At 37.6% G+C, this 19,836-nt stretch overlaps 1 protein-coding gene across 3 annotated transcripts in view; it reads right to left on the minus strand.

Annotated features, from left to right (window-relative positions):
- Positions 1-19,836, minus strand: part of LOC141913178 (epidermal growth factor receptor kinase substrate 8-like) — a 42,089-nt gene that overhangs the window by 3,814 nt on the left and 18,439 nt on the right. For 2 of the 3 annotated variants that reach the window (XM_074804645.1, XM_074804644.1), the window contains 11 exons: positions 18,981-19,054; positions 14,558-14,699; positions 13,308-13,396; positions 12,497-12,910; positions 11,809-12,050; positions 11,115-11,216; positions 10,787-10,862; positions 10,206-10,397; positions 9,965-10,106; positions 746-787; positions 422-581 (listed from right to left, as the gene is read on the minus strand). In XM_074804645.1, coding sequence (XP_074660746.1) covers positions 422-581; positions 746-787; positions 9,965-10,106; positions 10,206-10,397; positions 10,787-10,862; positions 11,115-11,216; positions 11,809-12,050; positions 12,497-12,910; positions 13,308-13,396; positions 14,558-14,699; positions 18,981-19,054 — 1,675 coding nt within the window. Of the gene's footprint in view, positions 1-30; positions 347-421; positions 582-745; positions 788-9,964; positions 10,107-10,205; positions 10,398-10,786; positions 10,863-11,114; positions 11,217-11,808; positions 12,051-12,496; positions 12,911-13,307; positions 13,397-14,557; positions 14,700-18,980; positions 19,055-19,836 lie in introns of those variants that run through there. The other variant, XM_074804646.1, reaches the window with a different exon arrangement.

Consider the following 19,836-nt stretch of genomic DNA (forward strand, 5'->3'; position numbering starts at 1 on the left):
AATAAATCAAAAGCGATGTTACACCAGCAATCTGCGTATATTTTCTAAACCATCCATACACTGAGCACCACTCTGATGCCAGAAGGATTCGAAACCTTTGGATCGACTGGGACCAATGGTCTACTCGTTTATGACATAACGTATCAGTTGTGTTCACACTACATTATTCAAAACAATTTTTAATTCTTTTTCTTATAAATTGAGTCTGTTTCAATTTAGAACGGACCAAGCGCTCACATTGGCGAAAAGTCCGTTCTAAATTCTATTTTATTTTAAAATCGACCATATTTAGAACAATCAAAGACTTATCCAGGTCTTGATTTTAGAGGGGACCACTTCTCTGTGACTGTGTGAATAGAAACTGTGCTTTAATCGTCGGCCAATCACTGCATCGCGTCTAGCTGAAGCACAGGTAACTTACTCAGAACTGAATCCCTTACAAATCAACCAATCGTTTACTTCCTCTTGACTAGAATTCTGACTGATGTAAACGTTCGACGCGCGTTTCGACGTTTTATTCTGATTTCGACCGAGCGTCATTCGCTGTTTCAGTTCGTTCTGCAAATCGTCCGTTGGATTCCCTACGGAGAGAGATAATGAATCATCTTCAATGTAACGCCACCAAACTGTTCTCGAAATCTGATTCATCTTATTGCGATCAGTACAGCCCCATTTTGGGTACTCACTATAATGGGGTTCTTCATATTGAGATCTAACATTCAGTGAGAAAAACTTAGCTACTTACGCATTTGAATCTCCTGCTTCTTTTTCAACGATTTTTCATCATCTGAAATACGATGTTAAAAAGCACATTCTAATTAAACGATTTTAAATGTTGTCTTATAAGTGAATCTCAATCCAATTATCTATATTGCTATTAGCCTATCCGAGTGACAACTTTCTCAATGAAAATATTACTAAAGGTAATTTGTGTTCCAAATAGATATCATATCGTTGTTCCACATAGTTGTGAGTTAGATTCATAGACAATTGGTCGAAATAAATGTGTTCATCACATCATTTCAAATTTCAACTCACAAGTGTGGGACTGACTCCTAATAACCTCAACAGACGAGCTTTGATTATGTATTTTCAGTTATCACTTTGACAAGCTAACAGAGCCAAATGTCTATTTGCATTATTCACAGAGAATATCACGTATTATTCATAAAAATATGCAGATAAAAAGCCTTTGACGCCATCTAAAAAAAGCCTTTGACACCATCTAAAACACACCTAAGAAGCCGGCTGTGCTAAAGCAGTAAAATACCCGGACCTACGATTCCACTGATGGGTAAGTTTGACTCTCAAGGAGAACTAGACGATTCCCAATGTTTAGACCTCGAGAGTCAACCTATCCAACAACTAGGAACTGCTATCTCCTTCGTTCACCGTACGACACAACATAAAGAGACACTAGAGATGAGACGTTCTTGAGAGTTTCAGATATTGAAAATTGCCCGGTTTTCAATTCGACAAATTAAACCCTGAAAACCAACATATTTATGGGTCTAAAGCAATTAAGAATGTTAAGGGAAATGAATTCATCTGCTTCCTAGCACCAAATAAACAAAATATTAGGTAGCGATCCAATGCTTATTGTTCCCCACTAATCTCACTTTGCCCAAACCCTGGCCAAGCATATCTAGATACAGTAAACCTCACCTAACTCAAAGACATGGCCAACTCAGACAAAAAAATAATCATTTTCAAATTCCCTAATGGTATTTCCAAATCGTTAACCAGGGTGACCACTTTCCACCCATTTTCAATCCCTTGAATTTTTCCTGCTTTTTCCAAGTGATTCCACCTGAGTGAATCAGAGAAATTTCTAGGTTTAAAATGTAACAATTCATTCATTTTTCATTTAATCACGTATTGCTAATGAAACACACAGTCAATAGCATCTGAATTCTATAGGTTTTTTGGTAAGATTTGTAAAATTCCCTGAGTTTTCAATAATTTGTTCTAGAGTTTTCCAGGTCAGTGGCCATCCTGTTTCCTTAAACTATCGAAGTCTGAGTTAGGTGAAGTTTACCATATTCTATAGATTAAGTTCTAATAATTGCCTTCGCTTCTATAAGCGTTAATCGATGTATATGCGTTTTAGATAAAGTAATAAATATTCAAAATTCCTTTCTACCTTTACGCGAAAACCCTCCGAATACAAATATCTGATACACACAGCTGAAAACTAACGTCTCATGTCAACTATTCGCTACATATGCGGAATACTGAAATCAACGTTGAGTATAATGGAAGGTTTAAAATTACGCGGAAACGTCACGGGTCGCCCTTCAGTCTCACGATATTTCAGAGAATGTTTCTCAGCTAATTTCCGATTAAAATCTCGCAAACAGAGGAAATTGTACTACATTTTATGAAAAATACATGAAGATGATATCCTCTTCAAAAATACATAAACAGGATATCCTATTTATGTATTTTTGGTCCTACGCATACGTAAAACAATCTCGATTTGACTCGTTCGACCCGGGACGGTTCCGTTGCTGAAATACGCATTGAAACTGATCTGAAAACAAAAACATACACGATTACAACGGGCAAAGAACAACATAGCTTCAAAAGCGAAATAAAAAGTCAGCCCACTTGTAGCTTTCTTTCTAGCATTCCTTTCATGATTTATTCGTTTTAGCATTTTCTCAAGGGATTGAGAATTTACAAATAGGAGGATAAGAACTGCAAAAAACTTTGATATAATTTGATACAAGATAAATTGATATGATTTTACAATGCAGGAATTCAAAAGTTTTAAAGAGATAGATATGTTATCTGATGCAAAGAGCAAGAGTTCCCATATTGCCTCTTATCTATACTCAGTTAGCAGACTTGACCTGATGTTGCTTTAGTAATTTGACATCATATATAGTAGTTTTAATCGAAAATGAACTAGAAATTATTCTGATATTAAGATTATTTTGATATTTCTGGAAACAAATGAGCTCTCAATAAAAAGAGTAGAAACTAACTCTAAATAGTAGCCGATTTAGACCCTCAAGAGCACAGACTGAAAGTAAAGAAATACGCAATTTGGAATATTTGTGTCCCAGCCACTTATTTTAGTCACCATCATAGGGACTATTTATGACCTTAAAGAAAGGCGTTTAGGCAAAATAGACTATATCATGGTTATCATTTTCATAATTTTTTAGAATCATTTTCAATGATTTTTGGTTATTTTCATATATACATACATATTCATGATTTAAGAAAAAAAGAATAAAAACTATGAGAAAAAAATTTAAATCGGAAACTGGATGAATGTGAATAAAAAAACAGAGCTGAGCGTTGAGTGTGTGAAGAATACCGGTATTAATATAAGCACCAAATAGATGGTCGAACCAATCATCTGCGCTTTCACCGAATATAGCTTTATAACCTACACCTGAAATTCAAAATTAACCGGTTAATTTCAAACCTCCGAGTATACAGAGTAAACCCCGCTTGCCTCAGATCCAGAATAAACCTCGCTTGCCTCAGATCCAGAGTAAACCCAGCTTGCCTCAGATCCAGAGTAAACCTCGTTTGCCTCAGATCCAGAGTAAACCCCGCTTGCCTCAGATCCAGAGTAAACCTTGCTTGCCTCAGATCCAGGGTAAACCTCGATTGCCTCAGATCCAGAGTAAACCATGCTTGCCTCAGATCCAGAGTAAACCCCGCTTGCCTCAGATTGTGGGACCAATGATCATTCAGAACGTTAATTTTGACAATCCGAGGGCTGCTAGCAATACATTGGTGAGGGTCCTGGTGGCCCTCCCACAGAAAACCAAGGACGAACAAGAGCTTTTCTTGCCCATTTGGATTTATTTTCACTCTTTTTAGAACTTTCTTTGCCAAAAATCTTTTCACAATTTTTGGAGGGTACATTCTAATTCTAAAAGAAGGTGGACCAGTCCACCCCCTTGGAGATGAACGTAGAAATGTCATTAATAAGGTATGAAACCACCACGGGAAAACAGGAATGACTTTCTCTTATGAAAATCCAGAAGCATCCATCCTCAAATCAGCAATTACGGGGTTTTCGACGACGAAGCCTTGATTACGACGAAAAATGAAAAAGATCCGGAGTTCCCGCGAAACCAAGAGGAATACGACCAGAAACAGACCAAATACTCGCTTATTTAATGTATTAAATAACGTACACCAGTTACTTTTTTTATTCGTGTTTTTTTTTCGTAATAATAAACAAATATCATTATTGGCAGGATCCAAACAATAGGGGGCGTGCCTGCCCGTACAAAAATAAACATATCAAACAGACAATTATTCATATACACTATATCTATATATATATATTAAATTTTCTTTTCAATCGATCATAATCATAGTATTATCGATATAGATTACAATCGCGTATTTGTATAAATATATATTCATTTTGGTTGAGAAAAGTTTATTTACTTTAGCAAAAAAAAAAAAACAGCGGTCATATATTTAAATTTGACTGACGCCGAGTGGAAAACTCTCATCAGAAATATGGACATTTTAAGTTTTCGCTTATGGATGGAATTGTTTATTTTTAGCAAGACATAATTAATATCATTACGCACATTAGGATTGTATGATAACAATTTGCATATATATACACATTTATATATATACTTGTAGATATAAGACAAATTTGATTATTGCTATTGCTTTTTTATGTATAAATTTCCATTACAGTTTTTGGAGTTAAACATTGACGTACAAAAAAAAAACAGCTTTAAAACTAAGTTAAATGTAAAATCTCACAATTTTCGAAAGGGTAAAAAGTTTATTCAAAATACTAGCAATAGTGGTAGTAGATACCCAAAATATTTTTGAATAAACTTTTCAGTCTTTTAACAATTGTGGGATTTCACATGTTTCATCATGGATATTGTGATCTTTCCAATTCTTAATTATTTTGAAGCTTTGCTGATCAGTTTTCAACGCCCTTTTATCGTAACTCTCGTTAGAAAGCTTTGGACACGCTCTTCGTGCAATGTTGTTAGTTCTCTTAATTATCTAGAATATATTCTCGATTAGGATTTTAAATTTTAAATTAGCTACTATAAACTACTTGAAGTTAAAACTGTGTTAGTCGCGTGGGTGTGTTTGTGTGTGTGGATGTATGCATGAATATTAGGTTATAAGCGGCATGCAGATTTTCAAACATCCGAATGCAATGGAACAAGCAGAACCAAAAAACCGAGAGAAACGAAGAAAAATCTGGCACCAATATCACAGAGACCATGCAACCCGAACCTTCAAATCAAGTGACAATTGTGACCTTAAGTAGCGAACAGCCGAACCCAGATATGTATTTGTTGAACATACTCCTGGCGAGGTGGATGAGAAAATTGCAAGATTTTTGAGGTATGAATGAGGACTTTGTAGCAGATATCAACAGTTGCAAAAGTCTTGAGTAAATAATTTAGAGTCATTTTGAACTTAAATTAAACTCTAAAACGTGGACCGAGGGGCTGTTAAAGTTTCATCAGTTGTGGTACCACAAAACTGATGAAGCTCTAATGAGGAGACGTTGTTCTTGTGAAATGGCCCCAGCCCAAATTTGGCAAAGGATGATATAGATATCAAGAAAGGCACTACCCGGATAATCTTGAGCTATTAAGGTGACTTTTACAGCAGGTTCTTTCACGGGTGTGGGGAAAAAATCTTATTGACAGCTTCAAGCGAATTCCCTTCAAAAGCATACAGCAGAATGAAGAAAACGAATCATTCCAAAGCAAACTGTTTCAGAAAAAAAAAACAGACAGCATGCATGTAATAAAAGTATCACCGGTAGAAAGCGTAGGAATTCGCAATGATGATTTCACCCACCCCCCCCCCCGGCGTTAAGACTAATTAGAAAACTTAACTAGTTCAAAGCATATCATTAGACATCATGTGGGGAAGGATAAATCGACTTGTTACTTCATGAGAAGTAAAAAATTCTTTCTGAAAATCAAATGTCATAATGTATTAACATTGATGATGTATGTAGTAAAGGTAACTTGAATGAATAATATACAAAGGATTATAACAAAGCAGGGAAACATAACATTTCAGCAGCAGAGATAACAAGTTGGTGACAGTTAACCAGTGGACAGTTGACATAGTGACGATTAAAACTTTATTGTCACTGTGGTATCTATCCACCAGTCCTCTTTAACCAACGTTGGAGCAACTGCAGCCCTAGAGCTCAGTTCCACCGGTGCGAGTTGAGTTTGAATAAACAGTAGGGGTTTGCTTGGGCACCAGATACACTAGAAAATCTGACTATGTACAATATCCAATGCCCCATGGTAAACAGATACGGAACCCAATAGAGGTATTGCATGTTGTCAACCAGTGAAAGAGACTTGCCATATATAGCAAAATAAATGGAGGGACTTATAAACTTCGAGGGTCTGTGAGGTAAATCACATTTTGGGTTTGCCAACCGATATGGAGCAGTTAAGGACATGGCTAACTCAAAACTCGCTTGTCATGGGCTACAACTAAGCAATTAATAGTGGTTAACTGTCATATAGTGTTAACTATGTTATAGTGGCCAAAACTAAGTAATCGCAATATTCAACTCCCCCTGGAACTGAGCTAACAACACAGACCCGCAGAAATCATATTTAAATTAGATTATGAGAGATACTTTTGAATAATAACTGATAATCAACAAACAACAAGTGAATTGAGACAGAAATATGCGAGCAAACGCATCCGACATTGATGCGAAAGAGGCGCCCACGTCCTTCCAATAGTAACTCGAATTGCATTAAACATCTTATGTATCCATATTTGATTTTAATGCAGCAGGCATTGTTTGATTTTTCATTCAATATCTCGAGTAATTGAAACGATGAAATCAGGTGCTAGAACTAACAGGAAATGAAGTCAAGTAACCCAATAAGCGTACTTCGCGTTGTCAAATAACGCGTACGTGTATGTTTAGCGCTTGATTCGAGAACCTTGAACTTTAGTTCGTGGTGCGAAGAGTTTTGAGTGGAGCAAGTTGTACGTGGAATGGAAATATCGGCACGCAATATATACACGCATACACGATTGCATTCAATTCAAGTGAAGTCATTGCTAATAATTTACACGAAAAAGCTTCATTACGATTAACGAAAGATATCAATAATACAGTGAAACCTTCATTAATGAAAAACACCACTCTATCGTGAACACCTTGATTTATGACGACTTTTTGTCAGAACTAAAATTTACTCTAGGCCTAATATATATTCATGTATACACACAGGTGGAGACCATATGTAACTTTTGATGGACAGACCTAGAATCTGTCAATTGCCACTGTTTAAAATTTTCTTCATCAATCCTGACTTATTCATGCTAAGTATATATCATCATTAATAAGCATTGGGTAATGAAGTTTGAAGGATGTTCACTAGGTGTCACCACACGGTCTGTACCTCTCTGGGCACCTGCTATCTTCAATTGAAGTAGTTTGCACCAAAAAATGAGCGCAATTTGACATTTAAAATAGTTTGATTGATTATTAACTAAGCATTAATCTGATTTTAAGAGTTTTTTGATATTTCTGAGAGTAGTTAACTGAAATACCAGTCATACCCAGGTCTGTAGTGATTGTTTTCTCCGGGATATGACAGCGTTCAGAGGTTTTCACTATAGAATGGTTTCACTATATTAATGATATAAATTTAAACGATAATAATCATAATATATACATGTATAAAGACTACATTTCTATCAGAACACAATCACGTTGCGCAACAAGCAGTGGCCAGTCATGATTGTAAAGAGGTAGAAAAATTTGTCACAAAACACACAGTTGAACTAGGTATCGATTGGATTAGTTGATTGTTGATAATTAGGTGTCCGCATTTTTTGACACACGTTAGAAATTAACCCGAAAATGTTGAGGTCCCAGTTCAACTAAAAACATGTCCAGGACCCAGTTCGATAGTCATAGCTTACAAGACTGTCTTTGTTCTTTCGTCAATTTGATTACTTAACACCAGTCTTAAGATTCAAGAAAACTTTTGGACTAGTCTCGACCATGGAACCGGCCCTGGACCATGTTTTAAGGACCGAGTTCGACATTGCAGTTAACTTCATTTGTCATAGTCATCAATTCAATTCACTCATATGCGGCTTAAGCTAAGAACTGGTCCATGAAATGTGATTTAAGTACGAATCAGTTGATCGCTCTCATTCAACAAATATAGGGCGCATAGTTGCACAGTAGTGAGTTAGAGCTATTCGTGCTAATCATATGCAAATAATATGCAATTATGAAAATTACCAGTAAAATGCCACGCATAGTAGCGGCGGTTCACTTTTCGACGAAGTCAAATTTTAACCCAAAACTGCACAACTCGACCCCGAAATATTAAAGTACGTATTGCCCAACTGTTCACGTAAGAAAAATCACTCTATACATAGCTATAAACAGTCATTGCACTCGAAGATATAAGCAAAAACGTATTTTAATGAACAGCTTTAAAATATGCGAAGCGATAATCATTTTCAATGCGTGCACGTACAGCTTTTAAACCTAACTCAGGCTGCACTGAGATCCAATCCGATCATCTGCCCTTCCGTCTCAAGTACTTGGTAGACTCATGTCGCAAAAATTGCCAGACTGAAAAATTGACACCTCCCTGCCGATTCCTTACGATCGGGTCGGATCTTACGCAAACTGAGTTCTGCTTTATGTGCGTGCATCCATGTATATATGTATCTACAGTGTATAGTGCCTTTATCAACACAGGTGAAGCTTCAGGGCCGAGTTTCATAGATGTAAAATAATCCCAGCGAACATTTTGAAATTTGTCGGTTATAAACGCTTTTTCTCAAAAGTTACTTCGGTGATAGTCGCTGAGAATGTAAATTTACCCGTAGGGGTAATTTGATACCCGGTCTATGAAACCTGGCCCCGGTGACGAGCAATTTCGGATATAAACGGTGAATTTGATTTGAGCAATGTAGTTGAGGTTTTGGCAAAAATTTCAGCGAGAGGAAGAATAAGAATTGCTCGCAGTTTCGCCGCATGTAGCTGCCTGTAGCATAATACAGCTGCATTTCAAATAAATATAGAGTAGACTCTTCCTTACGGTACCGGTTAACTTGGGTCAACTGCTCAAGTCAGTGTGAATGGTACAAATTTCAGCGAGAGGAAGAATAAGAATTGCGCGTAGTTTCGCCTGCAGTAGCTGCGTTTAGCGTAATACGGCTACATTTCAAATAAATATAGAGTAGACTCTTCCTTACTCGGTACCGGTTAACTTGGGTCAACTGCTCAAGTCAGTGTAAACGGTACAAAAGTTTGTTTGGAATTTACCCAAATATTTACAGTCCAAAATCTACACAGTAAGGTGTAAGCCGCGATCGCACGAGCGTTTTTGACCCGCGCCACATTTGCCCAACGCCTAATCAATTGGCCCTGGGCTAACAGAGTTCACACTACGAAAAATGTCGAACCAGGTGCGTACCAAATTCAAGCACGGGTAAAATTAATGAGCGTGAATGCTAACTGGTTCTAGAAGTGACTCATTTTGATAGCATTTTCGTAACAAGTGAGTAATTTACGTGCGAATGCGCTCTCTAATAAGGCACGGGCCAAATTTTACTAGGGTCCGATCCGGGCCAAAATTGTCACCGTGTGATCGCGGCTATAGTTTATACAAAGCACAGGGGCTCATTTCATGAAGTACTTACAACCATGTCATCTACGCGATTTCGTTGAATGACAGAGACGGCAAATTTTTACGTACTTCATGAACGGGCCCCGTAGACATTTATCATGTATACAATACAATAAAGATAGAATCACGCAATAATGATTAATAATAATAATAACAATAAATATGTTACGTCGTATATTATGTACAAAATTTGATTCGAAGAAGAAGGAATGAATTATTCGTGATTATAAAATTACAAGAAAACACGCACGCGCGCGCGCGGGATATTCATGATCAGAAATAACGAAATTCACCTTTCTTTCCTTGGCGCGGCGTGCTGTAGTTCGACATTATCACCGGCGGCGGCGGTGCAGGTGGCGCCGGCGGCGCAGGAGGCGGCACCGGTATCGTATTGTTTACGTGTTGAGAATTGCGTTGATGTTGCATAGATTCGTGCTGCAATAAAGACACAGTTCACATGATTTCGAGGCGGGGGGCAGGGGGTTATAACCCGGCCGGCTACTGCTGCTCTAACTATCGATCTAACTAACGTACTCGGTCGTTATATAAAGGATTCTCCGTGTGAAATGCTCCGCCGGGTATGTTGTTGTGGTTGTTGTTCGGCTGTTGAACGTGGTGCGTCGGCGTCGCGTCCGGTTCGTACGGGCGCAGTATCGTGTACGGCGCGTGTCCCATTTGACCTTGGCAATTACGCATTTTCCACCAGTTCCGAGAATCGTCCAAGCACTGGAAAAATATCAACAACAGGATTATTTTTACACGTACGGTTTAGTAAATAGTGGCTTATTAGTTATTGTTAGGACTGTGAATGATCTGTAGACCACATTAACCTAGTGTTGAATAAGTAAAACGAGACAGGTAGTAACATAAGATAACTCATACTTCAAACGAACAAGTTAAGCCATAAAGTACTGTGAATGTTACACCAAGTTGATAATCGGGGAAATGGAAGGTTTTTCCAAGTGAATTCCAGTAAAATTCATTGAGTTGACCATATACAGAGTTAGGAGCAGTCTACTATAGTAAAATGTACCAATTTTGTTTTATTGACGTTTTCTGCCTATCAGTGCATTTCAAAAACTCCTAAATACCGCCGTATTCTACACTGTACTTACTTCTAAAACTTCACCCTTGCTGACGGTTAATTCCTTATGATTTCTACCCGTTCGTTCATGGATGACTTCAAACATTCTAAACAATAAGAGTAATCGATTTTAAATTAGCTTGTGTATTCATCATTTGATAGTGGAAGGGGTGAGGGGTCTACTGTTCCACATTTCCACCTAGTTGCGAGTTAGGAGTTAAAACTAGTTCATTTCGATGAGACTCAAATCTTAACTCACAAACTAAAACAATGGAAATGGGTCCTGTACATATGTATATAAGATATTTTTGACTTGAATATGTAAAATCAGATAAAAAGTTTATCGAGCTAGGTAGTACCGTGCATTTCGCAATTGCAGATCGCGTATGAAATCCTCATGTTGCCCGTTCCAGTTGGGAGTATAAGGCTCCGGTTGTCTGTTCTCTTGGTTGTAATTGTTTCTAAACACGAAAAAATATGCGTGTAAATATAATATACATGATAAACTGTTCAGTAACTCGAATTATCAGCCATTTGAATAAGATATTCGCAGCATCAGATCCAGGAGGAAGTGGCTTTTAGGAAAATATTCAGGTCAAATTAATAAGAAAGGGTATTCTAGTAGTGATGTCGTTTTGACTGAAAAGATACCATCTTCTAGATTTTTTGACAAAATGGTGCCTTTGATTAACACAACTTTTGTTGGAATGCAGCTATGTAATGGTGACAGATCTCATAAGATAGCTAATTCAGAATAAATGTGTATCATTCATAAATTGATGGTTAATTTCAGACTATTTCAAATCGCTACAAACCTGGAGCCGGTTTTACAGGCAGGCATTACCTTTAACCCGGGGGCTAACCCAATTGAAAATGAATTAGCCCCCGGGTTAAAGGTAATACCAGTCTATAAAACTGGTCCCTGCAGAAAGTAGCATTTTCTCTGGTTTTTTGTCAAAAATGTTTCCCTTATGTCCTCAAAAACAAAGAGGCACTCGAGATTCCCCTTGGATCTGCCTGAATTTTGACACACCGATCAGATTCTATGGATACCTGTGATGAGCGTACGGTTCCGCGTAGCTAAGCACCCGTGGATCGGAGTCTGGCGGATATACGGGAACACCGCTCGGAGGTCGCGGTGCCGGAGGAGGAATGTCTCGAGGATTGGAAGGATTTGTTTCGACTGGCCGCTGCTGCTGCTGCTGCTGTCTGTACACAACGTCGTTGTATTCCGTATGCTGCGGTGGTTGTTGCGGTTGTTGTTGGTTGTGATTATGGAAGACCTGATCCTCGACCTTTCAAATGAAACCGGAAAATATATCGCTGAAAATATCTTCAACCAAATCATCAGGGCACGGTTTTATAGACAGGTATTACCTTTAACCCAGGGGCTAACTCAATTCATTTTAGATTGAGTTAGCCCTCCGGTTAAAGGTAATACCGGTCTATAAAACCGGCTCCAGTTTACTAGCAATTAATACACCGCACTGCGGTGAAGACGTACTGAAAGGTTTAAAACAGACCAATTTTAACCAAACTTGGACCAAAAATGTCGGACAAGAGCCAGATTTCAGCATGGATCAAATCATCGCTTGTGAATGCTAACTGATTCTGGAAGTGACACACCTCACTTGGCACAGCATCATTTTGTAACGAGTAACGAGTGATTAATGTGCGAATGCTCTCTCATTAAGCACGGGCTAAACTTTGACCGGGGCTAAATCATCTCATGCATACTCACATGATAATCATTTCGTAATCGTTCGTTCTCTTCTCTCTTCTGCACGTCTGCCACCTGCGCGGCGACCGCCGCCTGGATGTTATCCTTCGACGGCTCGTCGATGGACGGCGCGTACGGCTCCCAGCCGTTCGCGAAACGCGGGTAGTACGGCGGCACGTAACCCTTCCACTGCTCGCGACTGAGCGTCCACGCCTCGCCCAACGACATCCACAACATCGACTCCTTCGACGTCAAACAGTGCATGAGCAGATCGCGCGCCTCTGTCGTCAACAACGGCGACACGACGCGGTTCGCCAGATCGTTCATCGAGTTTTTCGGGTCTTTGCTCGCGTCGACGATCAAGCTCAACGGCGTGAACAAGAAGTGAACTAGTTCCGGGGCGTTCGGGTCGTGAATGAACGGCTGAAGTCTTGCCTGAAATGAAACAACCGTATTGACATTCAAAACATAGTCTTCAATCAATGAATTCTGATGACCGATGAGTAACGATAACCCTGACTAAGAGGTTGGTTACATATTAGGACTGTGAGGCCACACCTGCAAGTCATCAGACTTGTCTTATATTGTTAGATTTAGATTGGCCATAGAACCAAAAGACAGGTTTCAAATTTCTAGACTGGTTATAGTAACCAAAAAGAGCTTAGACTGGTCTAAAGTTTAAAGATTGGCTTTACAACTAAGATGGGCTTAGACTTGTCTCAAGTTTTTAGATTGGTTATAGAACCAAAATGAGCTTAGACTGGTCTTAAGTTGTTAGATTGGCCTTAGAACCTAGATGAGTTTAACTGGCCTTAAAAATCGCTCTTCTTACCAACAAGTTGAAGGCGAGTTTAAACTTCTTGAAAATGTCGACAAATTCTTCAACAGATGGCGGATGAGCCCTCCTAGATAAGATACCGTCTGTAAAAGGAAAAATGAACATGAACATTAACACAGTGCGTCACCATAGTAATCTACCTTATAACAGAACTACACAAAACTAGAAATTCTGTAAGAGGTATCATTTTGTAAGCCTTATAAGAGATTTTTCTTTTATTTTGCTACTTTTCTTTGTCTCATACGTCAAATTCTAGGTTATTTCAATGAATTTGTATCATATTGTTTAACCCTAATGATCAAAAGGTTGTATTTAAGCCACAATATAGCATATATAACAATGGGTGGACCACTACTTCGTCATGCAGAATATTTTACATAGAAAAATGAATCTTGCGAGTGCAGTTTACAATAACAAAATATTCGTTAGCAATTTCATTCTTTCGGACTTTGACCAACAACGAAATAGTGTGTGATATGTGAAAAGTAATCGAAACTATTTCGATAGAGGAACCTAAAATGAGAATTTCCAAATACTCAAGTCAATCTGAAAAACACCAAACAACACAGAGAATAAACAAATTCCAAGTGGATTCAATCAAATCTTTTGGATCTGAAGGATGTTTTTAGATGTAGGTCTCAGTGGTGAACAGTCTACGCGATATATGTGCATGTGAATAAAAACCACTCATTCGACCATAATTCTAACAACTGATTTCATATACCGTAATCACCATCACTGATAAATTCATCTTCGTCCTTTTTGCTTTTAAATAAGGCTACAATGTAATACAATCAAACGTAATCTATTCAATTCTTAATTCTATTCTAAAAAAAAAAAACTGGTTGATTTACATAGATTTCAGCTCGTCATACGGGTATATCAAGGGCATACATAAGGACATATCACTTTTTTTAAACTAGTCCAACATGCCAGAAAAAGCCTCAATTCTACTTCTCAAACTTGGTAAATTTATATTTCAGTTGGTTTGCCTCTCAGGGTGTCCACTTAACCACACAACCAATGGATAAATACCACAGTAACAATAAACTTTTAATTGTCATTACGTCAACTATCCACTGGTTAACTCTAACAACCAACTTTTGACCAACTGCAGCCCCTAAACTACAAGCTACGCCTGGATCCTCACTAAGCGGAATCTGTGATTTCTACCGTGGTAACGGCATTTTCCCCTTTTCCACATTTCAAACGTTTTCCGCCAAGCCGCTCGATTCCGTACATACCTCCGATGGGTTTGGATCCTTTCTTTGCCGCTGTTTTGCCGCGTTTCTGTTTCCGTCGCATCAGCTCTTTGTACGCCTCGGCGGCCATTTGCAAACGTCCAACGAAGGTTTCGATGTCGTCGAAGCAATGATTCAGTATTTGCTGTCAAAATAGAAATGTTTTATCATCATTTCAAAGTAATTATTGCAGCAATTGACGATATACATATATATATATTCTAGGTAAAGGGCCCACAAAATTGAAGATTTACAATGAAAATATGTTACACGAACATTTTGCACTTAAAAATTGATACCTTGTTTCTCATTTCTGCTGAGCTTAAAAGTTTACCCGGCTGGCCGCCTATCTACCCTGTACGTTACTTCAAGAAATGAACTGATTCCAAATTTTATTGCCGTTGACACAACGACCTAAGGAACCAATTCCGCAGATGTGGGTTAAGATTTGACTCTAACTCACAACTGTGGAACTGGATCCAGCCAATTAGGAGAAACATCAGTAATATTTTTCTAGCCTTTGATATTCATTTGACGAAGATAGAAAAATTGAGTCTCGATCCCAACAAGTTTGAATCCCTTTCGAACGAAGACGACATTTAACAACCTGAAGACATCGCAGATGTGACACAAGTCAAGTCGACTGACCTGAAAATATGGCTCTACGAATGAATGTGCATCGACGTCAGTTCGATTAACAATACATTCTCCATCATTTAATTTAGTTCGTTTGCCACCATCTGGTTCATTTGTTTAATGTTCATTAAAGCCCTCAGCCCACTCAAGCGAACTGAATGCCTAACCTAGGTGGTATTCATCGAATTTAATGAATAGGGATTTTATATAAACTCAACTAAACATTTACGGAATTATACTAACAATAAGAGACTGAATGATTTGTATATATTTCTATTAGAAGTTATATAATCATGTATGGTTGAAAAATGTTAACTTTTCTCATACTGTCTTATTAAGACATATTTGAGATTGTCGAATGAACTGCTAAATTGTTCAAAATGAAAACCCACTACCCACAAATCTAAAACATCAATAACGAAAATGTCAATCTATTCAACACCTGACAATAGTGTCTAGAGAGACTCTGAAACGTTGGAGTTTCCAGAGTGAGTGCAAACGTTGTCTTTTAGTCTTCTAGAGAGTTCCAAAGCATTGTCTTTAGTCTCTAGAGAATCCAAAAAGTGGTCTTTGCATTTATAGAGTCTGAAATGTTGGAGTCTCTGGAGAGTCCGAAACATTGTCTTTGAATTTCTAGAGAGAGTCCAAAAGGTTGTCTTTGAGTCTTTAGAGAGAGTATGAAACATTGTGTTTGAATTTTTCATTTCAATTTCAATTCTTGATTTCATCTTTAACCTTCTAAATTTGCATATAGTGAATATAATGATATTCCCCACGTCTGGGAGTACAGGGCTATTCTAATGTAAACTGATGAACTTTTTGGATTTGTTTTTCTTCTGTGTTGAAGCATTCTATTGTACATATTCGTTTTAGGGTCCATAGATGAAATACTTCCATGTTTAAGATGAAAGACTTCCATGTTATAGATAGAGAGAAGACCATGTTTCAGATGAAAGATTTCCATGTTCTAGATGAAAGGTTTCCATGTTATCGATGAAATAATTCCATCTTTTAGATGAAAGATTTCCATGTTTCCGATGAAAGATCTACATGTTTTAGATGAAAGATTTACATGTTTTAGATGAAAGATTTACATGTTATAGATGAAAGACTTCCATGTTTTAGAAGAAAGACTTCCATGTTTTAGAAAGAAAGAACTGTTCAAAATCATCAAATTCTGATTATATGATTTACATTAAAGCTAATACGAACAACACTTGTTTCGTCTATGAATAATATAACATTGTGCGAATTAAGACATCATCAACAATAAAACGAAATCTATACATATCAACATTTCTGAAACACGCATGCATCTCGAACAATTCAACAACAAAATGGCCGATGACGACACTTTATCGCGCGCATGGGAAACTATTCCTCGATGAAAAAAATGTCGAACATTTCTAAGCAAAACTTGAAGAGAAAAAAAATCAACAAGAACAAGTACAACAAGAGAGATTACGCTAATCAACGCTATGGGCAACGCTAAGTGTCCAGAATCAGGGAAATAGAAGGTTTATCCAAATATATGTCAGTAATTCATTTGGAAGGAGTCTACCGTAGTGAAATGTAATATACTTTTTCAATATTTTGCTGAACCGAAAGACGGCAGAGTCAGCTTTTCAAGTTCCATACGAAGACTTTGCGTCGTTTCAATTTTCGATGATTTATGTGACGCATCACAAGGTCGCACTTTAGTCGTTTATTCATTTCGTGGACCCCGAATTCAATACCAACGGCACAGCTTTTTATAAACTAGCCAAAGTCACCTCATGAATCAAAAAAAAGAATAAGGTCAGGTCACAGTAAGTAGAGCTGTTCAGAGCACGCCTCGTAAAGCACCTGAAATCACGTTTTCCAAAAGCTGAAGTGAAATAAGAAGCCGGCTGGCAGAACGGAATGGGGAAAAATTTTAAAAAATAGGATATGAATTTCAGACTTGGTAAAGGTGACAATATTGACAAGCGAGGATCTGCCAAACTAGAGGCATTTTTGTGAGGCAATTCGATATAAGCCCCGATATATGGTATCTGGATCATATTACTTACTTTAACTGAAAATACAAAGTTTGGGGCCCAGGTAGACTATGTTAGCTGTAACAAAAGGGTTAACTGGAGTCAATATTCAAGACAATTAAGTTAAACCACAGGTTAAAGTCATTACCAATCTATACAACCAGCACACAGGGGTAAACTCAATTCAAAGTCAATTCAGTTAGCGAGTGCCTAAGATAAAGTCTCGTCTACGAATCCAGCCCCTAGAACATTTCTAGACTGGTGTTGACTCGAACACGGGTTCATGTTGAGCAACACCAGTCTACAAAACCCTGGCATTTTATATACAAGTATGCTATCAAAACCCCACGTCCCATCGAGAAGTACTTAGATATACACATATTAGACACATCAAAACACTCATTCAGTTATTGCACTGGAAAAGACACTCGATCGGCGATGAAAAGTGACACGGAAATATTGCGCTAGATACGTAAACAGAATTAGTTACGAAAATATTACGTAGTCATTTTAGAAATACGCGTCACTATCGAAAGAGATCGCGGATACTGTTAAATCGGACGAACAGGAAATGAAAGAAGTGAATGAAATACGCAAACGAATTATGACGAAAAAAAAAAACGGAGAAAATAATAAGTAACATGTAATAATTCTGTAGTTGGTGAGCCCGGCGCGGAGCCGTTGAATAAAGTGAATACCTTGTCTTTCGGTCGCGGACGAGAATCTATGTCCTACAATCGTATTCGATTATAACAGAGAGAAGAAAAACTTGCTTTTAATTTTACATATGTTTTTGCATATCGTAAATTTTTCAACACGCTTTAAATGCATTTTTTTCAATAGTTAAACGATGGCGCTTCAGAGAGGAATGGACAAGGGTCATTCTTTTCAGTCAGTTTAAAGGTGCGTTCACACTATCACTAGTTCTAAATTTCGAAAGGACCTGGATCAAGTTGTCCCAAATTGGAACGGTCTAAAATGGAACGGACCAATTTCGAACGGACTCTCAGCTAGTGAGAACGCTTGGTCCATTCTTAATTGGAACTGGCCAATTTCAGACCGTTCTATATAACATAGTGTGAACAGGGCTTAAATTGGTCTGTTTCAAAACGAAATGGACCAATTCAGAACGGACTTACCACTAGCATGAACGCTAAGTCTGTTCTAAATTGGACTGGACTAAATTGAGAATCTTCTAAATGACGTAGTTTAAACATGCTTTATAGACTGTGCTTTGTTTTACACCCTGTGTTCAATAAGATATTGTTCAATATTTTTAGAACAAAAATTTAAGAATATCTAATCTACACAGGGCGACAGCTTGATGCGGAGTCGGCTGCTTTGGATTATCGCGTGCCCGTTATGACGATATTTTCAAATGTTCCGACACCAAATGATAAGAGGCGCCCAGAACATCCGAGGCACAAGCGGAGTCTACTGCACTTAAGAAGTATTCGAATGGATCTCGAATGAAACGACATAGCGAAACGCATGAGAGGATTAATTGAACAAAATTTGATAAAAAATTGAAAACCCGGTAAGCGATGAATCGGACAAAATTGAAAAAGAAGAAAATATACGAAATAAACTTTTCATAAAATGTACCTCGTTGAATCGGCGTATTTTCTATCAAAACGGATCAATTTTCGTTATAAAAAAGATTCGGGTCATTTAATATTTCACGATTAACGGACGTTTTCGCGACGTGGACGCATGGTCCGGAAATTGGGATGGACTAAATCTAGAGCTATATTCTCGTGTTCGGTACGTACCACGTCTTTCTCAGTGCGATCACTGAGCACCGATTCAGCGTCTTCCTCGCGACGACTTCTCATTCTACCCGGATCTGAAAATAGCGCGAGAAATTAATTAGCGAAATTTAACTCAACGGTCGAAAGTTTGTGTTTTAATTCAGAAATGGACTCTGCGTAAAAAATATTCATCTTGGCCAGTTTTCCTGAGGGTAACTATTATGATTAACTGGTTTTAGTTTTCTCTACACTTTTTTGTATAATATGTAAAGCCAATGAGTATATTTCATATGTATTCTAGGCTGAATGATAATATTGATAATGATAATCATTATTATCATCATCATTTAATAGATGAAACATGAAATAAACTTCACGCTCAAGAAACTTTTTGGATTTGTTTTTCTTTTGTGTTGAAGCATTCTATTGTACATATACGTTTTAGGGTCCATAGATGAAAGACTTCCATGTTATAAATAGAAAGATTTCCATGTTTTAGATGAAAGGTTCCCATGTTATAGATGGAAGGTTTCCATGTTATCGATGAAAGATTTACATTTTTTAGATGAAAGATTTCCATGTTTCAGATGAAAGATTTCCATGCTTTAGATGAAAGACTTCCATGTTTTAGATGAAAGATTTCCATGTTTTAGATGAATGACTTCCATGTTATAGATGAAAGACTTCCATGTTTTAGATGAAAGATTTCCATGTTTTAGATGAAAGATTTCCATGTTATCGATGAAAGATTTCCATGTTATCGATGAAAGATTTCCATGTTTAAGACGAAAGATATCCCGTGTAATAGATGAAACATTTTTTCTGTAACGCCTAATTGATTTATTCGCTGTCAAACAACGAGGCACGTCTATTATAC

This window comes from Tubulanus polymorphus, chromosome 11 (genome assembly GCF_964204645.1).
Source record: "Tubulanus polymorphus chromosome 11, tnTubPoly1.2, whole genome shotgun sequence".
NCBI lineage: Eukaryota > Metazoa > Nemertea > Palaeonemertea > Tubulaniformes > Tubulanidae > Tubulanus > Tubulanus polymorphus.